The sequence below is a fragment of the Rhinoraja longicauda genome, chromosome 9, assembly GCF_053455715.1.
Source record: "Rhinoraja longicauda isolate Sanriku21f chromosome 9, sRhiLon1.1, whole genome shotgun sequence".
Classification (NCBI taxonomy): domain Eukaryota; kingdom Metazoa; phylum Chordata; class Chondrichthyes; order Rajiformes; family Arhynchobatidae; genus Rhinoraja; species Rhinoraja longicauda.
The window spans coordinates 10,838,115-10,857,643 of NC_135961.1; the positions used below are offsets into that span (position 1 = coordinate 10,838,115).

Consider the following 19,529-nt stretch of genomic DNA (forward strand, 5'->3'; position numbering starts at 1 on the left):
ACAGCAAGACCAAAGGAGGAAGCAATAACTAAGGGCAAGTTTATGTGGAAAGTAGGCCACAAGATCAGAGGAAGGGAAGGGAAAGATGGATTAAGATGAGGGTTGAAAAGAAAAGCAAAGACTATTTGGTGCTGAAGCTCGGGTTATGTTGCCTGTAGAACTAGCAATGTGACTGTAATGGGATGGTAAGGATCTTAAAGGGTTGCACAAAATAATAATGCGCAGGAGGTGCTGGCACAAGAAGAAATGGGAATAGAGTCCAAGGAATGGTTTTGTGATTAAATTACACCTCCACCTATTTCAGCATGAGGGTGGGGGAGTAATATATATTTCAACAAGAGACAAGGTGTCCAAGAGGTGCACTGGGATTAGCTGTGATTTTACAGCAAGGAGACAACACTGTCCCCTGTTAACTTGACAGTAAGGGAAGGAGGGAATTATCCTTGGAATGGGAGGGTAAGAAGAGTGTTGTGACACTAATGGAAGGAGTCAGGACTCGGTAGTCCTAAAGGAATCACAATAAAAGACAGATAGAAATAACGGATTTCTAAACAGCACACAAGATTACAGGATGAAGCCAGCTTGGAGAATCAATAAATCAATATCCAATTTGACAATAGCTTAAAATAAATTGAGTTCTGTGTAAATAAATAACATAGAAAGCTTCAACAAGGTTATATTTGGAAATTAGGTAGTAGTATTCATATCAGGGGAGGACATTTTTTAATGCATTATTTTATTAATATCCCTTCTGTGCATGTTTTAATATACAATAGTTGTAAAACAGTGAACACAATTAAGTACAAAGATTATCAAGAATTTTTGAAGTTTGACAATGCCAATAACCTGGTCGAAGACTATTGTCAAATTCATGTTGTGAGATTAAAAACGTAAATAGCATATTTTATGACAAAATGGTAGGGGTAAAATGAGAATGGAGCGTCAACTATCTTTATGCAGAGCTTGCTTATAAAAAATAAAGAGCAATATTTAGAATTCATACATTTCAGGCTTGTAGCATTAACTCTTATTCAAATTCCCCCATTAGATTGCCTGGAAAACAGATCAAGATTTGGCAAGCCCCCCTGAAGAAATATTCCCTACTGTGGCTTTGAAAGCTCCCCATTGAATTGCTGCATGCCATCTCATTTATCCATAACTGTGGGACCTTCAGATCAGTTTTTAGCTTCTTTAAGAGATTAACATCCGTAAGTTCAAATGTTACAAGATACCATGAACGAGAAGCATTATTGCAGCACGCACATTTTACAGGCGTCCAGGAGTATGTTTGGGAAAGGGTTGTAGTAGGGTGTGGTCTGGGTTGTGGGGAGAGAATTAAATTACCATTCTACCAACCTCAAGGGAACAAAATCTCTGCTGAGAGTATAAATACGGTGATCGGATATCATTGTTGCTCTGCAAAGTCAAATATTGAAATAAAAAGCACTTTTATAAATAACATATTAGACAAACGTAACATCAGATACAAGACTTTTGTTTTCTTGCAGCCTTTCCACAAAATTAAACATTAACTTGCCCATCTTGTTAAATTAATCTTTGCCTTCTAATCATTTTTTCCTGCATATTCCCATTCTTATTTAAACACAGGCCAAATAAGAAAACTCATGAATTGGAGGATGATGAATTATCTGTGAAAGGTAGAAGCCAATATTCAACATTTATCTGGGTAGTAGTTTCAACAAAAGAAAAAGCAGCAGCTTTTTAAAATGACTTTGTTTTCTGTACGACTGCTACCATACTGATTGGATTATTTAACAGCTGCCAGTAGTTTGCATTTTATACAATTTTTTTGTTGGTTGCCAATGCCAGATTATCGATCGCCCAATGTGAATTGATTTTGAGATAGTCTTCCACACATAGAAGTGGTGGGGAGAGACAGCATGTGGATCAGTTTCAAGGCACCTGGAAACTGGGCATGAAGAAGGATCTAAACACTGCTGGAGTGTATGTAAACCTGCTCAGGTCAGCAAACCATGCAGTTGAGATAAAGATAAGCTCCAACATCCAGAGTTTTGTCTTTTTATAGAATACGGTATGGATTTCTTTTGGCTTATTTCCATTTCAGGATTAGTTTAGGGCAAAAAACTAAAGAGTTACTCTGAAAGGTAATTGAATTGAAATTTTAACTTCATTCCTCTCTCCATGGATGCTGCCTGACCTATTTTTAGTATCTATTGTTTTACATTAGGAGTGAGAACAGAATCTATTCCGCTTACGTTTGAGTGTTTTTAAGTCAGGCCTAACATTGGATGACTGCAAATTTGTGGGATGAAGAGAGCTGAATGATTTATGTGCAAGTGATGTGATACTTTGCACCAAAAAACAAGAGTGAGAAGGTACATTCAAGATTGATGTAGGCGAGGCATCAGACTGGTTTCTACATCCTTTAACAATTGCTGCCACTGACCTTTAACACAGCCTCGTACCATTGACTGTACCTGTACCATTGACATTTAATGCAGCCTTGCTGCTGAGAAACAGCATCAAACTATGATTGTATCTGGTGCAATTCCATTTAAGATTTCCCTCGTAAATTTTAAGTAATGGCAAAGATGGTTAAGTTTGCTTCAAAACTAAAATCTAGACACCAACCGGTTGGGACATTATGGATGTATTAAAGAAACAAATTTAAACTATTTATTAAAACAGGAAACTTGATATTTGAGAACAGTTCAAAAATACCAGAATGTGATAGAATCTCACACCATATTTACAATAGCCCATATATAAAGAAAATTGTTCAGCAAGTTAGACTCACTAAAGTTACCTTAACATTGGTGTTGATGTTCCCAAAATTACAAGATTAAAAGTACAGTGATACCTGTAGGTCTCAACAACATTTTATTTCCATTATCTGTAGGCTCCTATGCACCTTTACAATTGAAAATGTGCATCTGATTGAGAGGAAAAAAAAATCAGAATAGTCCAAGGAACAAGAATTAATACTGAAACTGAAGAAAAGAACTAAAGTAAGCCTCTTACACCGCCACCCACAATTCAGTTCGATGTTGTTTTTTTGTCTTTCAATGTAACCTAGAGCCAACTAGTTTATGTCATGTTTGAACTAAAGTTAAAATTGTCTCCTAATAGAGTTTAAGGAGGATATCGGGGAGAAATGTAATGATTGCGTCATTTTGTCATTTTATACATTTCAATAAAAAAGTTCAACAGATCACCACCTGCTGTGCGTATTTCTATAATTTCTCTTTTGTTTAAAAACTATTCTACACCATGCTTAATTAGATAACTGCTTCCCATCCTGTTAAATTTCTGGTTCCAAAGTAAAGCAGTTCAAAATTCCGAGTTACATATTTTGCTTCATAATCCGTACTCATTTACAATTCACATGCTGACCAGTTACCAAACAGTTCTTGAAATTTGCTGGCTTGAAACAGGGCATTTCTTTCATTTGATGATTGTTGCCTCTATGGTTTTTTATTTCCTCAATGAAATGTTCAAGAGAACCATCAATTGCTCCACAGCCCTTCAGCCTGCAGTCTCATGCTGATCCAGGTGACACACCCAGCATCGATAGAAATAGGAACAAGCCACAGTTCAACAGTCCACTATATATGTTCCCAGAAATGTACCAACATTGATAGGTCCCAGGCTCCTTAAAATAAAAAGCCTAGGCAGGAGGGGCACCTTAAGCATATGTGTTTCCTAATTTCCAATGGGAATTCATTAAAAAAAAATGCCAATTAACAATTCCTTTGCCAGTACGATATCTGAGATAATTACATTTTTAAATATGGAATATGTTAATCTAACACGCACGCTATCATACTCAAAACATCCTAACTAAACCAGTGTCTACCTTCGGACCTCAAACATATAAGCACATTGTAATACATTTCCCTTTTCCCAAGGTAAGCTATTTTTCTGACCAGAATTGCCTTTGGAACAATGGAACACATTACTGGTGGCAGAATCCACTGAGAGGCAATAAAATGCTTGTCTAAATTTCTTGGTCAAAAGCCCACTAATTTAAATTTTGATAGCAAATTGGATACATCTGAACACTGTTTTTGTCTCATCTTTTGACTTCCAAACAACAAATTAGAACTGCCACGAATATTCCTGCAACCTCTTCAGGCTCAGATTAATGGACCGAGATTAAAAATGATTTGCATGAAATCAGACAATCCATCAGTAACACCCACACAATTTGAACAAGCAGGAGAATGTGTACAATGAAAGATGCAGCCAGAATCTCTGAGTTTAATAAAGGAGCAGAGTAAAAGTCGATCGGATGACCTGTACTTTCAACTAGTTTGTAAACTTACTTTTTTTTGCAGTTTCTAGTCCATTATGTCAAGTCCTTCATAACATACATTCGGTGCTATGTGACAGCCTGGCTATTATGTAACATTACTGTTGTAATCGCTCTTTACTAACTACAACTAGCAACTTCTAACTGAGTGCAAAATACTACATGATTGGCTGCATCATTGTGTTTGGTCAATTCAATTAAACTATACTCAGAAGTACTGCATTGTACATAGAACTAGAATGAAACATGTTATTTCTGCTTTCATAACTATTTTACCAGTAACGATATAAATGTCATCAACAATTAATGACCTGCAATCACTAGAATTTTAGATGCTTTAGACCATGCTTTAAACATGGCCTTTTAATGAATCACAAAACAAAATGTATTGAATAATTGCTAAGAGAAACAAATAATGCTCCCTGTCAACAACACACAAAATTGTGGTAGCTCTGACAAGTTGTTTTTTTCCAGTACTTTTTGATATAATTTTAACCAGGAATAGGTAGATGTGGGCTTCTTCAATGGACATTCATCTCTGGGCAACTTTGCCACCTGAAGCAATGGCGAATGAAGTGCGTTTACTGCAATAATCTGACGTATTCTCCAGCATTTTCCCTCCTGAGGAGGCCATCTGTAGATATGCAGCATAATGAAACAGTGTGGATGCTTAACGACCACGTAAACATGTCAGAACCCTTAACAGCAGGTCGTAGACTTGATGATCTGAACTAATAATTAAGATTTGAGTCTAAAGATCTCAATGAAAATGACAGGCAATGAATCCATTCTTCTCTTTATATCATCTTTCAAGAATCATTTGTATTCACGCATGGATACCGACACAAACACTGGAGTTCATATCCTAATTCAATGTTAGTTCTCAAAATTCCTAGAGCCCCAGGCAGTGATACAAATAGTGCAGAGCATTATACCACATGTAGCCAGAAAGAAATCCAAGTATTTGCACCATGAAGAGCCAGACTGAGTCAAGAATTATAGGTCTGGAGGTTGCTGTAGTTTGACCTTTGGTAGGTGGGAATGCTCCTGTAAATATAAAAAGAGTGCTTTTTTAAACTTCCATGAGTAACATATTTCATCTAACTTTTATCCAATGAATAATCGACTTCAATTGTTAACATCCCAACCCTCTGCCACTGAGGAGGGAAAATCAATGAGAAGGGCAAGGTGCAATTATCCAATTCAGTTTCTTCCCTATGGTGGCTAAACAGTAGGGTTGCTGCCTTACAGCGTCAGAGACCCGGGTTTGATCCTGACTCTGGGTGCTGTCTGTATGGAGTTTGTACGTTCTCCTTGTGCCTTCTTTGTTTTCTCCAAGTGTTCTCCAGAGTTTTCTCCTCCCACACTCCAAAGACATACAGGTTTGTAGGTTGAATGGCTTTGGTAAAATTGTAAATTGTCCCTAGTGTGTGTAAGATAGTGCTAGTGTGCGGGGATCGCAGGTCGGCACGGACTTGGTGGGCCGAAAGGCCTGTTTCTGCACTGTATCTCGAAACTAAACATCATGGCAGCCAGTATTTGCCCAATTCAATTCATGCCACGTGATGGATAAAACGCTGAGATTACCGAAGAAAGAGAAGGTTTTGGGACCGGATCCCTTTCCTATACCATGCCCTCCATAATGTTTGTGACAAAGACCCATCATTTATTTATTTACCTCTGTACTCCACAATTTCAGATTTGTAATTTTGGTTGAAGTGCGCATTGTCAGATTTTAATAAAGGCCATTTTCATACATTTTGGTTTCACCAAGTAGAAATTACAGCAGTGTTTATACATAGTCCCCCCATTTCAGGGCATCATAATGTTTGGGACACAGCAATGTCATGTAAATGAAAGTAGTCATGTTTAGTATTTTGTTGCAATGACTGCTTGAAGTCTGTGATTCATGGACATCACCAGTTGCTGGGTGTTTTCTCTGGTGATGCTCTGCCAGGCCTGTATTGCGGCCATCTTTGGCTGATGCTTGTTTAGGGGGGCTAGTCCCCTTCAGTTTTCTCTTCAGCATATAAAAGGCATGCTCAATTGGGTTCAGACCGGGTGATTGACTTGGCCACTCCAGAATTGATCATTTTTTAGCTTTGAAAAACTCCTTTGTTGCTTAAGCACTATGTTTGAGATCATTGTCTTGCTGTAGAATGAACCGCCGGATAATGAGTTTTGAGGCATTTGTTTGAAGTTGAGCCGATACAATGTATCTATACACTTCAGAATTCATTATGCTACTACCATCAGCAGTTGTATCATCAGTGAAGATAAGTGAGCCAGTACCTTCAGCAGCCATGCCACAACACCCCCACCACCGTGTTTCACAGATGATGTGGTATGCTTTGGATCTTGGGCAGTTCCTTCTCTCCTCCATACTTTGCTATTGCCATCACTCTGATATAAGTCAATGTTCGTCTCATCTGTTCACAAGACCTTTTTTCAGAACCGTGGTTGCTCTTTTAAGTATTTCTTGGCAAACTGTAACCCGGCCATCCTATTTTTGCGGCTAACCAGTGGTTTGCATCTTACAGTGTAACTTTTGTAGTTCTGTTCATGAAGTCTTCTGCAGACAGTTGTCATTGACAAATTTACACCTGACTTCTGAAGAGTGTTTCTGATCTGTTGGGCAGGTGTTTGGGGATTTTTCTTTATTAAAGAGAGAATTCTTCTGTCATCAGCTGTGGAGATCTTCCTTGGCATGTTAGTCCCTTTGTGATTAGTGAGCTCACCAGTGCTCTCTTTCTTCTTAATGATGTTCCGAACAGTTGATTTTGGTTGGCCTAAGATTTGGCTGATGTCTCTAACAGTTTTATTCTTGTTTCTCAGTCTCATAATGGCTTCTTTGACTTTCATTGGCACAACTTGGGCGGCACGGTAGCGCAGCGGTAGAGTTGCTGCTTTACAGCGAATGCAGCGCCGGAGACTCAGGTTCGATCCTGACTATGGGTGCTGCACTGTAAGGAGTTTGTACGTTCTCCCCGTGACCTGCGTGGGTTTTCTCCGAGATCTTCGGTTTCCTCCCACACTCCAAAGACGTACAGGTATGTAGGTTAATTGGCTGGGTAAAATGTAAAAATTGTCCCTAGTGGGTGTAGGATAGTGTTAATGTACGGGGATCGCTGGGCGGCACGGACTTGGAGGGCCGAAAAGGCCTGTTTCCGGCTGTATATATATGATATGATATGATAACTTTGGTCCTCATGATGATAAACAGCAATAAAGGTTTTCAAAGGTGATGGAAAGACTGGAGGAAAGACTAGGTGCTGAGAGCTCTCTTATACCTGCATTAAGGAGGTGATTAAACACACCTGAGCAATTACAAACACCTGTGAAGCCATGTGTCCCAAACATTATGGTGCCTTGAAATGGGGGGGACTATGTATAAACACTGCTGTAATTTCTACATGGTGAAACCAACATGTATTAAAATGGCCTTTATTAAAATCTGACAATGTGCACTTTAACCACATGTGATTTTTTATATTACAAATCTCAAATTGTGGAGTACAGAGGCAAATAAATAAATGACGGGTCTTTGTCCCAAACATTATGGAGGGTACTGCATGTCTTGCTGAAGAGATGGACTTCAGAATTAGATGTGTAGTTTCAGTAGAATTACAACACTGGCAATTACCCCTAAACACTCATGATGGAGCAGAACGTGGACAGAGCCCATGCCATTATACACACCAACCTCCCTTACGTTGACTCCATCTACACCACGCTGGCTCGGCAAGGCCACCAGCATAATCAAGGACCAGTCTCACTCCGGACACTCCCTCTTCTCCCCTCTTTCATCAAGCAAGAGGTACAGAAGTTTGAAAACACATGACTCCAGGTTCAGGGAAAATTTCTCCCCAGCTGTCATCAGGCAATTGAACCAACATCTAGAGAGCAGTCCTGACCTTGCGTCTACCTCATTGGAGACCTTTGAACACTCTTTAATTGGAATTCACTGGACTTTATCTAGCACTAAATGTATTCCCCTACATCCCGTATCTGTGTGAACAGCTTGATTGTAATCATATTTATAGTCTTTTCGCTAACTGGATAGCATTCAATATAGAGCTTTTCACTGTACCTCGGTACACGCGACGATAATAAAGTAGACTAAACAATTGGAGCCTGGCCAACCACGGTCCCAGTATACTTTCAAATCAAAATACTGGAAACTGTGGTTGACCCTACTATCAGGTGATTCATTTAAGCCAATATATAAATGACATTTGTACTTGTGTGCACTCCGAGGCTGAACCATTGCTGCCTCGTTCACCAAAGGACACAAGGAATTTGGGTTACGAGACAAAGGTCCTCTTCCAACCTGTACCTGCTGCACCACCCTGCCCTCTGACAATAAAAGTTTACGGAGAGGCCGTGGAAAATATGGACCAGTTATCACGTCTCAGGAACTAGTCCTCTTGCATGCACTCAGAAACCTCCCGTCGGAGGCAGATATTGAAGATGAAATTCACCATTGCCTTCAATGCAGCCTGTGGATGATTGAGGAAAGGGACGTTCGAAGATCACAACCACATCCTGGCACACAGACGCATGGTGTACTGAGCCAGAGATCCCTGCTCTCCCGTATGCTTCTGAGATGTGGACTGCTTACACCAGGCACACCTGAGCACTGGAAACATTTCATTAAGGCGGTTTCCACAGGAATCCTTCACATTCACTGGCCGGATCAGCATCCTATACCAGGGCACTGTCCCTGGTGTAGATGCTTTAGCTACACTCAGTATGCTATGTTGTAGAAGCTACATTATTCACATGCCCGACACACAACTCCTGAAACAGACACTCTATTCCAAGTTCTGTCAAGGGTAGAGATTACCCAGGCAGACAGAGGAAAAGATTTAAGAATGTGCTTGAAGGCTCCCTGAAGAAATGCAACATTCACACGACTCCCGAGGATCACTGACCTACAACTGCTCATTTGGAATGCCTGCCCCTGCCCCTGTCTCCACCCACCACGTGGTCCATACATTAGGAACACAGAATTCCTGCATGAGCAACCATGGGACTGCAGGACCTCACAAACTACCACCATTCCTGCTCCATATGTGGCGGACGGAGTCTGTGGTCCCTAGTCTAAGCTCATCAGCTGCCTCAGAATCCACAAAAACATTGTGAGCAAGTCATCCTCGAAACCAAGGAAGACGATGGCAACTCCCCAACGACTTGATGATCAATACTCAATTGCATTACTGCCCTGGTATCTTACTCCAAAGCTAATTATAGCCCTAGTCCAAATATAGAACAAGCTGCCAGATGAAATAGTTAAGGCAGATACAATGACATTTAAAAGACATTTGGATAGGGACATAGATAGGAATATGGATAAAGATCGGCAAATGGGACTAGCCTAAATGGGGCACCTTGATTAGCATAGTCAAGTTGGGCCGAAGGGACTGGCTCTGAAATGTTTGAGATTGGAACAATGTGTAGAAAAGCAGTGCTTGCTCCAAGTTACCAAATCTAGGACTTAAATCTAACTCTACAAGCAGCCTGCCAAGAGTGTCGGAAAGACAATTAAGAGCGTTAGATTGCATGGCAAGGACAATACACTGTGAAGTGTCAACACTACAAAAATATTGGCACACCAAGGAGATTCCATGTGATGAGTTTTGGATTGCACGGGAAAGGCAGCTAATTATGCCTAGCCTTGAGGGTCGAACTACAAGGAATTAAAAGCAAAGTTCACGTCTCAAATAAAAAGGTCAAATTTACACATCTGGAGCAAATAAAGAAAATCGTACCTGTTTCATAAAAGTGTGCCAGGAGTTCCTCTTTTTCTACAAATCGTTGGTAGAGCCAGCTGGTTAGTGCCTCGCTCTCTATAGGGACATCTTTAATAGGATAGATCCTGCAGGAGAAAAGTAAACAATGGGAGATTACTCTTTACTAATCAGAGGGGTAAAAGCTGCACAGATGTTTCTTTTCCAACTACCTAAATTACAAAAACAACACTATTCCTCATACAGTTAAATAACAAGCTGTTCCCAAAGAATGTGCCATATAAATATCATAGAAACATAGACATAGAAAATAGGTGCAAGAGGAGGCCATTTGGCCCTTCGAGCCAGCACCGCCACTCATTGTGATCATGGCTGATCATCTACAATCAGTAACCTGTGCCTGCCTTCTCCCCATATCCCTTGATTCCACTAGCCCCCAGAGCTCTATCTAACTCTCTTTTAAATTCATCCAGTGAATTGGCCTCCACTGCCTTCTATGGCAGAGAATTCCACAAATTCACAACTCCCAGGGTGATCTAACAGCATCTTTAATAATAATAATACGCCTTTATTGTCATTGTACTTAGAGATACAACGAAATTAGGAGAGCTACTCCTGATCAGTGCAACCAAAACAAGTTAAAACAAATTAAAAGCACATCCAATACGTCATTTCAAATTAAAAGCACAACCTCAAACATTTTAATGTACAGACTATCATACTCTCACCATCAACTGGAGGTGTCAATATCTAATTGATGCATTACCAGTTAACTGTAATTATATTTCCCAGCACTTATCACAGACAAGAACAGCAAATATCATGCAGGCACCACCAGGTTGCGCTCCATCCAGATGTAGGTTCACACACAAACACACTTAAATCATTGGTAAAAAATCCCAAATTATCCATCCAACTTCATTATTGGAATGCCAGATCAATAAGCATTGCAGCGATTCAAGAAATAGCCAAAAATAATTTTTCAAAACAATAAATAATAGACAATAGACAATAGGTGCAGGAATAGGCCATTCAGCCCTTCGAGCCAGCACCGCCATTCAATGCGATCATGGCTGATCACTCTCAATCAGTACCCCGTTCCTGCCTTCTCCCCATACCCCCTCACGCCGCTATCCTTAAGAGCTCTATCCAGCTCTCTCTTGAAAGCATCCAACGAACTGGCCTCCACTGCCCTCTGAGGCAGAGAATTCCACACCTTCACCACTCTCTGACTGAAAACGTTCTTCCTCATCTCCGTTCTAAATGGCCTACCCCTTATTCTTAAACTGTGGCCCCTTGTTCTGGACTCCCCCAACATTGGGAACATGTTTCCTGCCTCTAATGTGTCCAATCCCCTAATTATCTTATATGTTTCAATAAGATCCCCCCTCATCCTTCTAAATTCCAGTGTATACAAGCCCAGTCGCTCCAGCCTTTCAACATACGACAGTCCCGCCATTCCGGGAATTAACCTAGTGAACCTACGCTGCACGCCCTCTGTTGCGTCTACAATTTCTATTATTGCAAAGACGATATTTTGCAAAGTTATGCTATGTTTAAGGTTTTTTTGGTAAATGGACATAAGGTTGAGGGAGGAAGTGAGTGAAGAGAGAGGAGTTTAATTTATCCAGGGTTTTGAACAAAAATCATAAAATGCTGGAGATGCACAGAAATGACCACGGAAGAGGTGCCAAAGACAAAAAGAGTTTCAGCAAAAGCAATCTGAGACAGAGATAGTATTGCAATCTTTAAAGTGGAAGCTGCCAGTCATCATCATGGACAGGTGTGGCGGAATCTCACTTTGGGGTCAAAAATTATAACAGATTGCAAAATGTCTGAATCCATCTGAAATTTGGTTGGGGGTGGAATTGAGAATATGCAGTCTGAGGTTGTAACTAAAATGGTGCTAGTCATGCCAATTTTTAAGCTGTATAAAATCACAATCAGTCAAGGAGTGGATATTAGATAAACGGTCTGATAACTGAGACAGAGGAAGGAGCTGAGGAGGGATGGAGGGCAGAGATGAGTGTCATCAAAAACAAACTGAAGGAATGCAGTAGGGTCATGCAGCATCTGAGGAGGAAAATGGACAGACCATATTTTGGGACAGGATCCTTCTTCAAGACTGGAGTAGAGGGGAAATAGCTTCTTGATTATGTTGGCTGCTTTCCCGAGGCACTGTGAAGCAAAGATGGAGTCAAAGGGGGCGGGGTGGGTGTGAGGGGGAGGCTGGTCTGTGTGATGGACTAATGGGGATTTGTCCCACCCCATCCTCTATTTTCTAGCTTTCTCCATCCTACTACAATAAGTCTGAAGGATCCCGACCCAAAAGGTTTGCCTGTCTACGTCCTCCAGATATGCTGCCTGACCCGCCGAGTTAATCCAGCAGTGTTTCATTGGTAAACCAGTATCTGCAGTTCCTTGCATAAATACTTAAATAGTAACATGGAGACAAACATCAAACAGAGAAAGCTTTAAGAAAATTAATTGTCTTCAAAGGATTTTCTCAACTGGTGATGACCCTCGGCGTCAGTTCATTGTTATCGTGATTGATGAAATGAACTAACAGCTTTTTAATGCAACAACACCCAATGTTTAAATAGGTGGTTCGAATCATTCTGACCTCATCAGCCTTAACTGTGATGTGGTTGAATAAAGTCCAATTGTTTGTACTTTATTCACAACATTTGTTTTTATAGAGTTGCAAAATTGCTCAAATATAGAGTTAGGTACATTCCTAAACAGATCCAAGAGATAACATTAAACATTAAAACCCAAGTAGGCATAAACTATACATTTCAAGCTTTTGAGTATCATAGAAAGTTCATTTCATCTCTAGTGAATTTTTTGCACAGCAAATGCAGGAAAGGTTCTTGCACTCGTATGATGATAAATGTTAAGAAATCTTCCTACACATGGATGAATCTGCCAATTAAAGCTTCAGATCCAGCCATTCCTGCAGTGTATCACTGAGCATGCTGATACTTCCATAAGGTTCTCAGACATGTTAAGCATGTCAATGAATGTTACCGCATCAACTGAAAATCAAGCTCCCGAAGGGGAAATCATTCGTGCAGGAGCTGACTTTTCAGTAAATCCAGCTCCAGAATCATTTTATTTCCAGTTGATGATACAACAAAATGAGATGGGGTGTATTATGTGCATTCTATTTAAGTAGTATGTTTGCATCGAGTGTTCCTTCTATAGATGCTAATTAGTTGTTAAAGGCAATATACAAAAGTCATCATTGAAAAAATTGAAACAGGTTTGAACCCGTTCAACCTGTAGGGTTGCAAACCTAGACATATAAATGTTTGCTGCATAAACTACCAAGTGGAAATATAAACAACGGAACACTTAAAACCTTGGAATCGACAAGAGGTCAAACAATTTGGAAATCATTTCTAATGTCATGGTTGAGATCGGATACTCTGACCTAAATGTGCTGCCCCTGTATTTACTCTCTTGAATACAATCCAAAACGTAACTCCTCAAATTTTGGTTCCAATAAGTTTACGTCCAGAACAGAAACAAGAATGAAACTAAATACAGACTGAAGTATGACTCATATTCCAGGACAGAACCTTTACTCTTTATCCTCCAATGTTCTACAGATTCTGGATCAGTTCCTGTGGATTGGAGGGTAGTTAATGTTTATCCCACTTTTCAAGAAAGGAGGGAGAGAGAAAGCAGGGAATTATAGACCAGTTAGCCTGACATTGGTGGTGAGGAAAATGCGGGAGTCGATTATCAAAGATGTAATCGCGGTGCATTTGGATAGCAGTAACAAGATCGGTCCAAGTCAGCATGGATTTATGAAGGGGAAATCATGCTTGACAAATCTTCTGTAATTTTTTGAGGATGTAACGAGTAAAATGGACTAGGGAGAGCCAGTGGATGTAGTGTACCTGGACTTTCAGAAAGCCTTTGATAAGGTCCCACACAGGAGATTAGTGGGCAAAATTAGAGCACATGGTATTGGGGGTAGGGTATTGACATGGATAGAAAATTGTAAGAAAATAACTGCAGATGCTGGTACAAATCAAAGGTATTTATTCCCAAAATGCTGGAGTAATTCAGCAGGTCAGGCAGCATCTCAGGAGAGAAGGAATAGGTGACGTTTCGGGTCAAGACCCTTCTTCAGACTGATGTCAGGGGGGGGCGGGACAAAGGAAGGATATAGGTGGAGACAGGAAGTTAGAGGGAGAACTGGGAAGGGGGAGGGGAAGAGAGGGACAGAGGAACTATCTAAAGTTGGCAAAGTCAATGTTCATACCGCTGGGCTGCAAGCTACCCAGGCGAAGTATGAGGTGCTGTTCCTCCAATTTCCGGTGGGACTCACTATGGCACTGGAGGAGGCCCATGACAGAAAGGTCAGACTGGGAATGGGAGGGGGAGTTGAAGTGCTCAGCCACCGGGAGATCAGTTTGGTTAATGCGGACCGAGCGCAGGTGTTGAGCGAAACGATCGCCGAGCCTGCGTTTGGTTTCACCGATGTAAAGAAGTTGACATCTGGAGCAGCGGATACAATAGATGAGGTTGGAGAAGGTGCAGGTGAACCTCTGTCTCACCTGGAAAGACAGTTTGGGTCCTTGGATGGAGTTGAGGGGGGAGGTAAAGGGACAGGTGTTGCATCTCCTGCGGTTGCAGGGGAAAGTGCCCGGGAATGGGGTGGTTTGGGTAGGAAGGGACAAGTGGACCAGGGAGTTACGGAGGGCACAATCTCTGCGGAACGCAGAAAGGGAAGGGGATGGGAAGATGTGGCCAGTAGTGGGGTCCCTTTGAAGGTGACGGAAATGTTGAGGGATGATTTGTTGGACACGCTGGCTGATGGGGTGGAAGGTGAGAACGAGGGGGATTCTGTCCTTGTTAGGAATGGGGGGATGGGGAGCAAGAAAAGAGCTGTGGGATGTAGAAGAGACCCTAGTGAGAGCCTCATCTATAATGGAAGAGGGGAAGCCCCGTTTCCTGAAAAATGAGGACATCTCTGATACCCTAGTATGAAACACCTCATCCCGGGCGCAGATGCGGTGTAGACGGAGGAATTGGGATTGGGGATAGACTTTTTTCAGGAGACAGGGTGGGAAGAAGTGTAGTCCAGATAGCTGTGCGAGTCAGTGGGTTTATAGTGGATGTCAGTCACTAGTCTGTCTCCTGTGATGGAGATGGTGAGGTCCAGAAACGGGAGGGAGATGTCGGAGATGGTCCGTATATTTAAGGGCAGGATGGAAATTGGAAGTGAAGTGTATGAAGTCAGTGAGTTCTGCATGGGTACAAGAGGTAGCACCAATGCAGTCGTCGATGTAGCGGAAGTAGAGTTCGGGGATGGGGCCAGTGTATGTCCGGAACAGGGATTGTTCGACGTACCCGACAAAGAGGCAGGCATAGCTAGGGCCCATGCGAGTGCCCATAGCTACGCCTCTGGTTTGGAGGAAGTGGGAGGAGTCAAAGGAGAAGTTGTTGAGGGTAAGAACCAGCTCTGCTAGGCGGAGGAGAGTGTTGGTAGATGGGGATTGGCTGGTTCTACGGTCGAGGAAGAAACGGAGGGCTTCAAGACCATCCTTGTGGGGGATGGAAGTGTAGAGTGACTGGACATCCATGGTAAAGATGAGGGAGTGGGGACCTGGAAAACGGAAGTTATCGAGGAGATGGAGAGCATGTGAGGTGTCTTGGACGTAGGTGGGGAGGGATTTGACCAGGGGAATAGGATGGAGTCGAGGTAGGTGGAAATAGGTTCGGTGGGACATGAGCAGGCAGAGACAATGGGTCTGCCAGGACAGTTCTGTTTGTGGATTTTAGGTAGGAGGTAGAATCGGGCCGTGCGGGGCTGGGGAACGATAAGTTTGGAGGCATTGGAGGGTAGATTGCCGGAAATGGTGAGGTCCGTGATGGTGCTGATGATTAAGGTCTGGTGTTTGTCGGTGGGGTCATGGTCCAAGGATAAGTAGGAGGAGGTGTCTGAGAGTAGTCGTCTGGCCTCGGTCCGGTAGAGGTCAGCGCGCCAGACTATCACCGCACCTCCCTTGTCAGCGGGTTTGATGACTAAGTCAGGGTTGCTGCAGAGTGAGTGGAGGGCTGCACGTTCAGGAGGGGAGAGGTTAGAGTTAGTCAGGGGAGTGGAGAATTTGAGGCGGTTGATGTCACGCCGGCAGTTGGAGATGAAAAGTTCTAGTGAAAGTAGATGGCCAACCGGGGGGGGGGGGGGGGGGGGGGGGGGGTCCAAGAGGAGGGGGTCCACTGGAGACGGGAGAAGGGGACATCACTGGGGGGTGAGGACTCCTTCCCATGGAAAAAGGCTCGGAGGCGACGGAAGAAGAGCTCCACGTCATGGCGGACGCGGAATTCGTTGATGTGGGGGCGGAGGGGAACAAAGCTGAGAACAGACCGTTCGGTGTCTGAAAGGGGGAGGTCAGGGGGGGATGGTGAACACCCGCCAAGTGTGGGGGTTGGGGTCGGATGAAGGCATGGAGGCAGGCGGAGGGGGAGGGGATGTATGGTGAGGGGGTGGTGGGTTAACAGAGCAGAGGGAGGCATGAGGACCGATGTGGGGAGTAGTTAGGGTCGCCTGGCTGGAGGGGGAAGGAGGAGACCCAGTGGAAAACGCTGTGGTTCCCTGTAGTAGGGGGTGGGCAGTAGGACCCAGCGGTGCTGTGGGACTTTGCCTGGTGGGGGCTGTGGGCCCAGCGCGGTGTGTGTGGGCCGGGTGGAGCTGCGGCCTGTTGTTGGTCCCGGGGGCCGGGTACAGCGACGGCTGCGACCTGCTGCTGGGCGGTGGAGCGGCGCGGTCTCTGGGGGAGGCCCGCGGGGACCTGGAGCCCGGGTAAGTGGCGGTCGGCCCGGTCAGTGGATGGCCGGGGAGGACATGGGCTGCAGCGAAGAGGCAGACAGGAAACAAAGAGTAGGGATTAACAGGTCACTTTCAGAATGGCAGGCAGTGACTAGTGGGGTGCCCCGAGGCTCAGTGCCGGGACTGCAGCTGTTTACAATATACAATAATGATTTAGATTAAGGAATTAAAAGTAACATTAGCAAATTTGCAAAAGACACAAAGTTGGGTGGCAGTGTAAACTGTGAAGCGGATGCTATGAGGATGCAGAGTGACTGGACAGGTTGGGTGAGTGCGCAGATGCATGGCAGATGCAGTATAATGTGAATAAATGTGAGGTTATCCACTTTGGAGGCAAGAACGGGAAGGCAGATTATTATCTGAATGGTGTCAGGTTAGGAAAAGGGGAAGTACAACGAGACCTGGGTGTCCTAGTATATCAGTCACTGAAAGTAAGCAGACAGGTACAGCAGGCAGTGAAAAAAGCAAATGGCATGTTGGCCTTCATAACGAGAGGAGTTAAGTATCGGAGCATAGAGGTCCTTCTGCAGTTGTACAGGGACCTGGTCAGACCACACCTGGAGTATTGCGTGCTTTTTTGGTCTCTTAATTTGAGGAAGAACATTCTTGCTATCGAGGGAGTGCAGTGTAGGTTCACTAGGTGAATTCCCGGGATGGCGGGACTGTCATATGATGAAAGAATGGAGCGACTGGGCTTGTATTCACTGGAATTTAGAAAGATGAGAGGGGATCTTATAGAAACATGTAAAATTATTAATGGATTGGACACGCCAGATGCAGAAAACATGTTCTCGATGTTGGGGGTAGGGTAACAAAACCAGGGGCAACAGTTTAAGAATAAGGGGTAGGCCATTTAGAACTGAGATGAGGAAAAACCTTTTTCATACAGAAGGCAGTGGAGGCCGATTCACTAGATGCATTCAAAAGAGAGTTAGATAGAGCTCTTAGGGCGAGCGGAATCAAGGAGTATGGGGAGAAGGCAGGAACGGGGTACTGATTGTGGATGATCAGCCATAATCACATTGAATAGCGGTGCTGGCTCGCCTACTCCTGCAATTATTGCCTATGTATAAATGTTTTACAATAAAATAACATTACCAAATCAAAGAAATACTACTTACATTTCTGCTGTGCACATATAGCATATAGCACATCTATCAGTACTAATCTTTGCAAATCATCGGATTTTTATATAATAATCTGTCGATATTAAATGTACAAACCAAAGACCACAACAAGGAGAGATCTAGCTCACGGTCACAGCCAAGGACAATTATAAATTCTTCATCATTACCACTCTCCAAAGGCTGATGTAAAAAGTTAAATATTTGTTTCCAAATTGGAGATCTTCGATTTGATCCCTCACTGCCCTTTGCTACCTATTTAGTCCGAACATGTTTCCCACTGGCCTGCCAAACTACTTTCTTCCACAGTCCTTCCTTAACCACTCAACTACACAAACTTTCCCCCTGGGTTAAGCCCTTGCAGGCATCAGCTTCTTTTTGAACTTTAACATTATTGTCACCTCCTACCTCTCTCCCCATCTCACAAGCGCATAGTCCTCTTTATAAACTCACCTTGATCCTTCCATCTCAGCCCCCTCCCTCCCCTTTCTTTTCCCAAAGCATATTAATGTTAACTACTTCACGGACTTGGAGGGCCGAAAAGGCCTGTTTCCGGCTGTATGTATATGATATGATATGATATGATATAATGTTTCTGGTGGAGTTGTGCTATTCTGCTGAACAGTGAAAGGTTTGTATAGAGTGGATGCGGAGAGGATGTTTCCACTAGTGGGAGAATCTAGGACTAGAAGTCACAGCTTCAGAATTAAAGGACATTCTTTTAGGAAGGAGATGAATCGAAATTTCTTTCATCAGAGGGTGGTGAATCATTGGAATTCTTTGCCATGGAAGTCTGTGGAGGCCAAGTCAGTGGATATTTTTAAGGCAGAGATATATAGATTCTTGATTAGTACAGGTGTCAGAGGTTCTAGGGAGAAGGCAGGAGAATGGGGTTAGGATGGAGAGATAAATAAGGCGGCACGGTAGCGCAGCGGTAGAGTTGCTGCTTTACAGCGAATGCAGCGCCGGAGACTCAGGTTCGATCCTGACTACGGGTGCTGCACTGTAAGGAGTTTGTACGTTCTCCCCGTGACCTGCGTGGGTTTTCTCCGAGATCTTCGGTTTCCTCCCACACTCCAAAGACGTACAGGTATGTAGGATAATTGGCTGGGTAAATGTAAAAATTGTCCCTAGTGGGTGTAGGATAGTGTTAATGTACGGGGATCGCTGGGCGGCACGGACTTGGAGGGCCGAAAAGGCCTGTTTCCGGCTGTATATATATGATATGATATGATATGATATGATAAATAAGCCATGATTGAATGGCGGAGTAGTCGAAGAGCCAAATGGTCTAATTGTACTCCTATTCCTTATGACCTTAAGCCAAACTTCTGATATAGGAAAGTTTCTTGCTGACCTGCGTGTAAATTAACACAACAGTTAGCACTCCCTCCTAATATCTTCCATAGTAAATGGTACATGCAATAAAATTTGATACAACGTGCGTGCTGTTATTTACCTAAAAGGCATTGTACCTTAGAATTCAGCTCCAATGTATCTATATTGGTTGACCT

At 43.0% G+C, this 19,529-nt stretch overlaps 1 protein-coding gene across 1 annotated transcript in view; it reads right to left on the reverse strand.

Annotated features, from left to right (window-relative positions):
* Positions 1-715: 715 nt before the first annotated feature.
* Positions 716-19,529, reverse strand: part of lpgat1 (lysophosphatidylglycerol acyltransferase 1) — an 86,381-nt gene continuing 67,567 nt past the window's right edge. Inside the window, exons 8-9 of the mRNA XM_078404778.1 lie at positions 10,066-10,172; positions 716-5,341 (exon numbers count right to left, since the gene is read on the reverse strand). Coding sequence (XP_078260904.1) covers positions 5,187-5,341; positions 10,066-10,172 — 262 coding nt within the window. The 3' untranslated portion in view covers positions 716-5,186. The remainder of the gene's footprint in view (positions 5,342-10,065; positions 10,173-19,529) is intronic.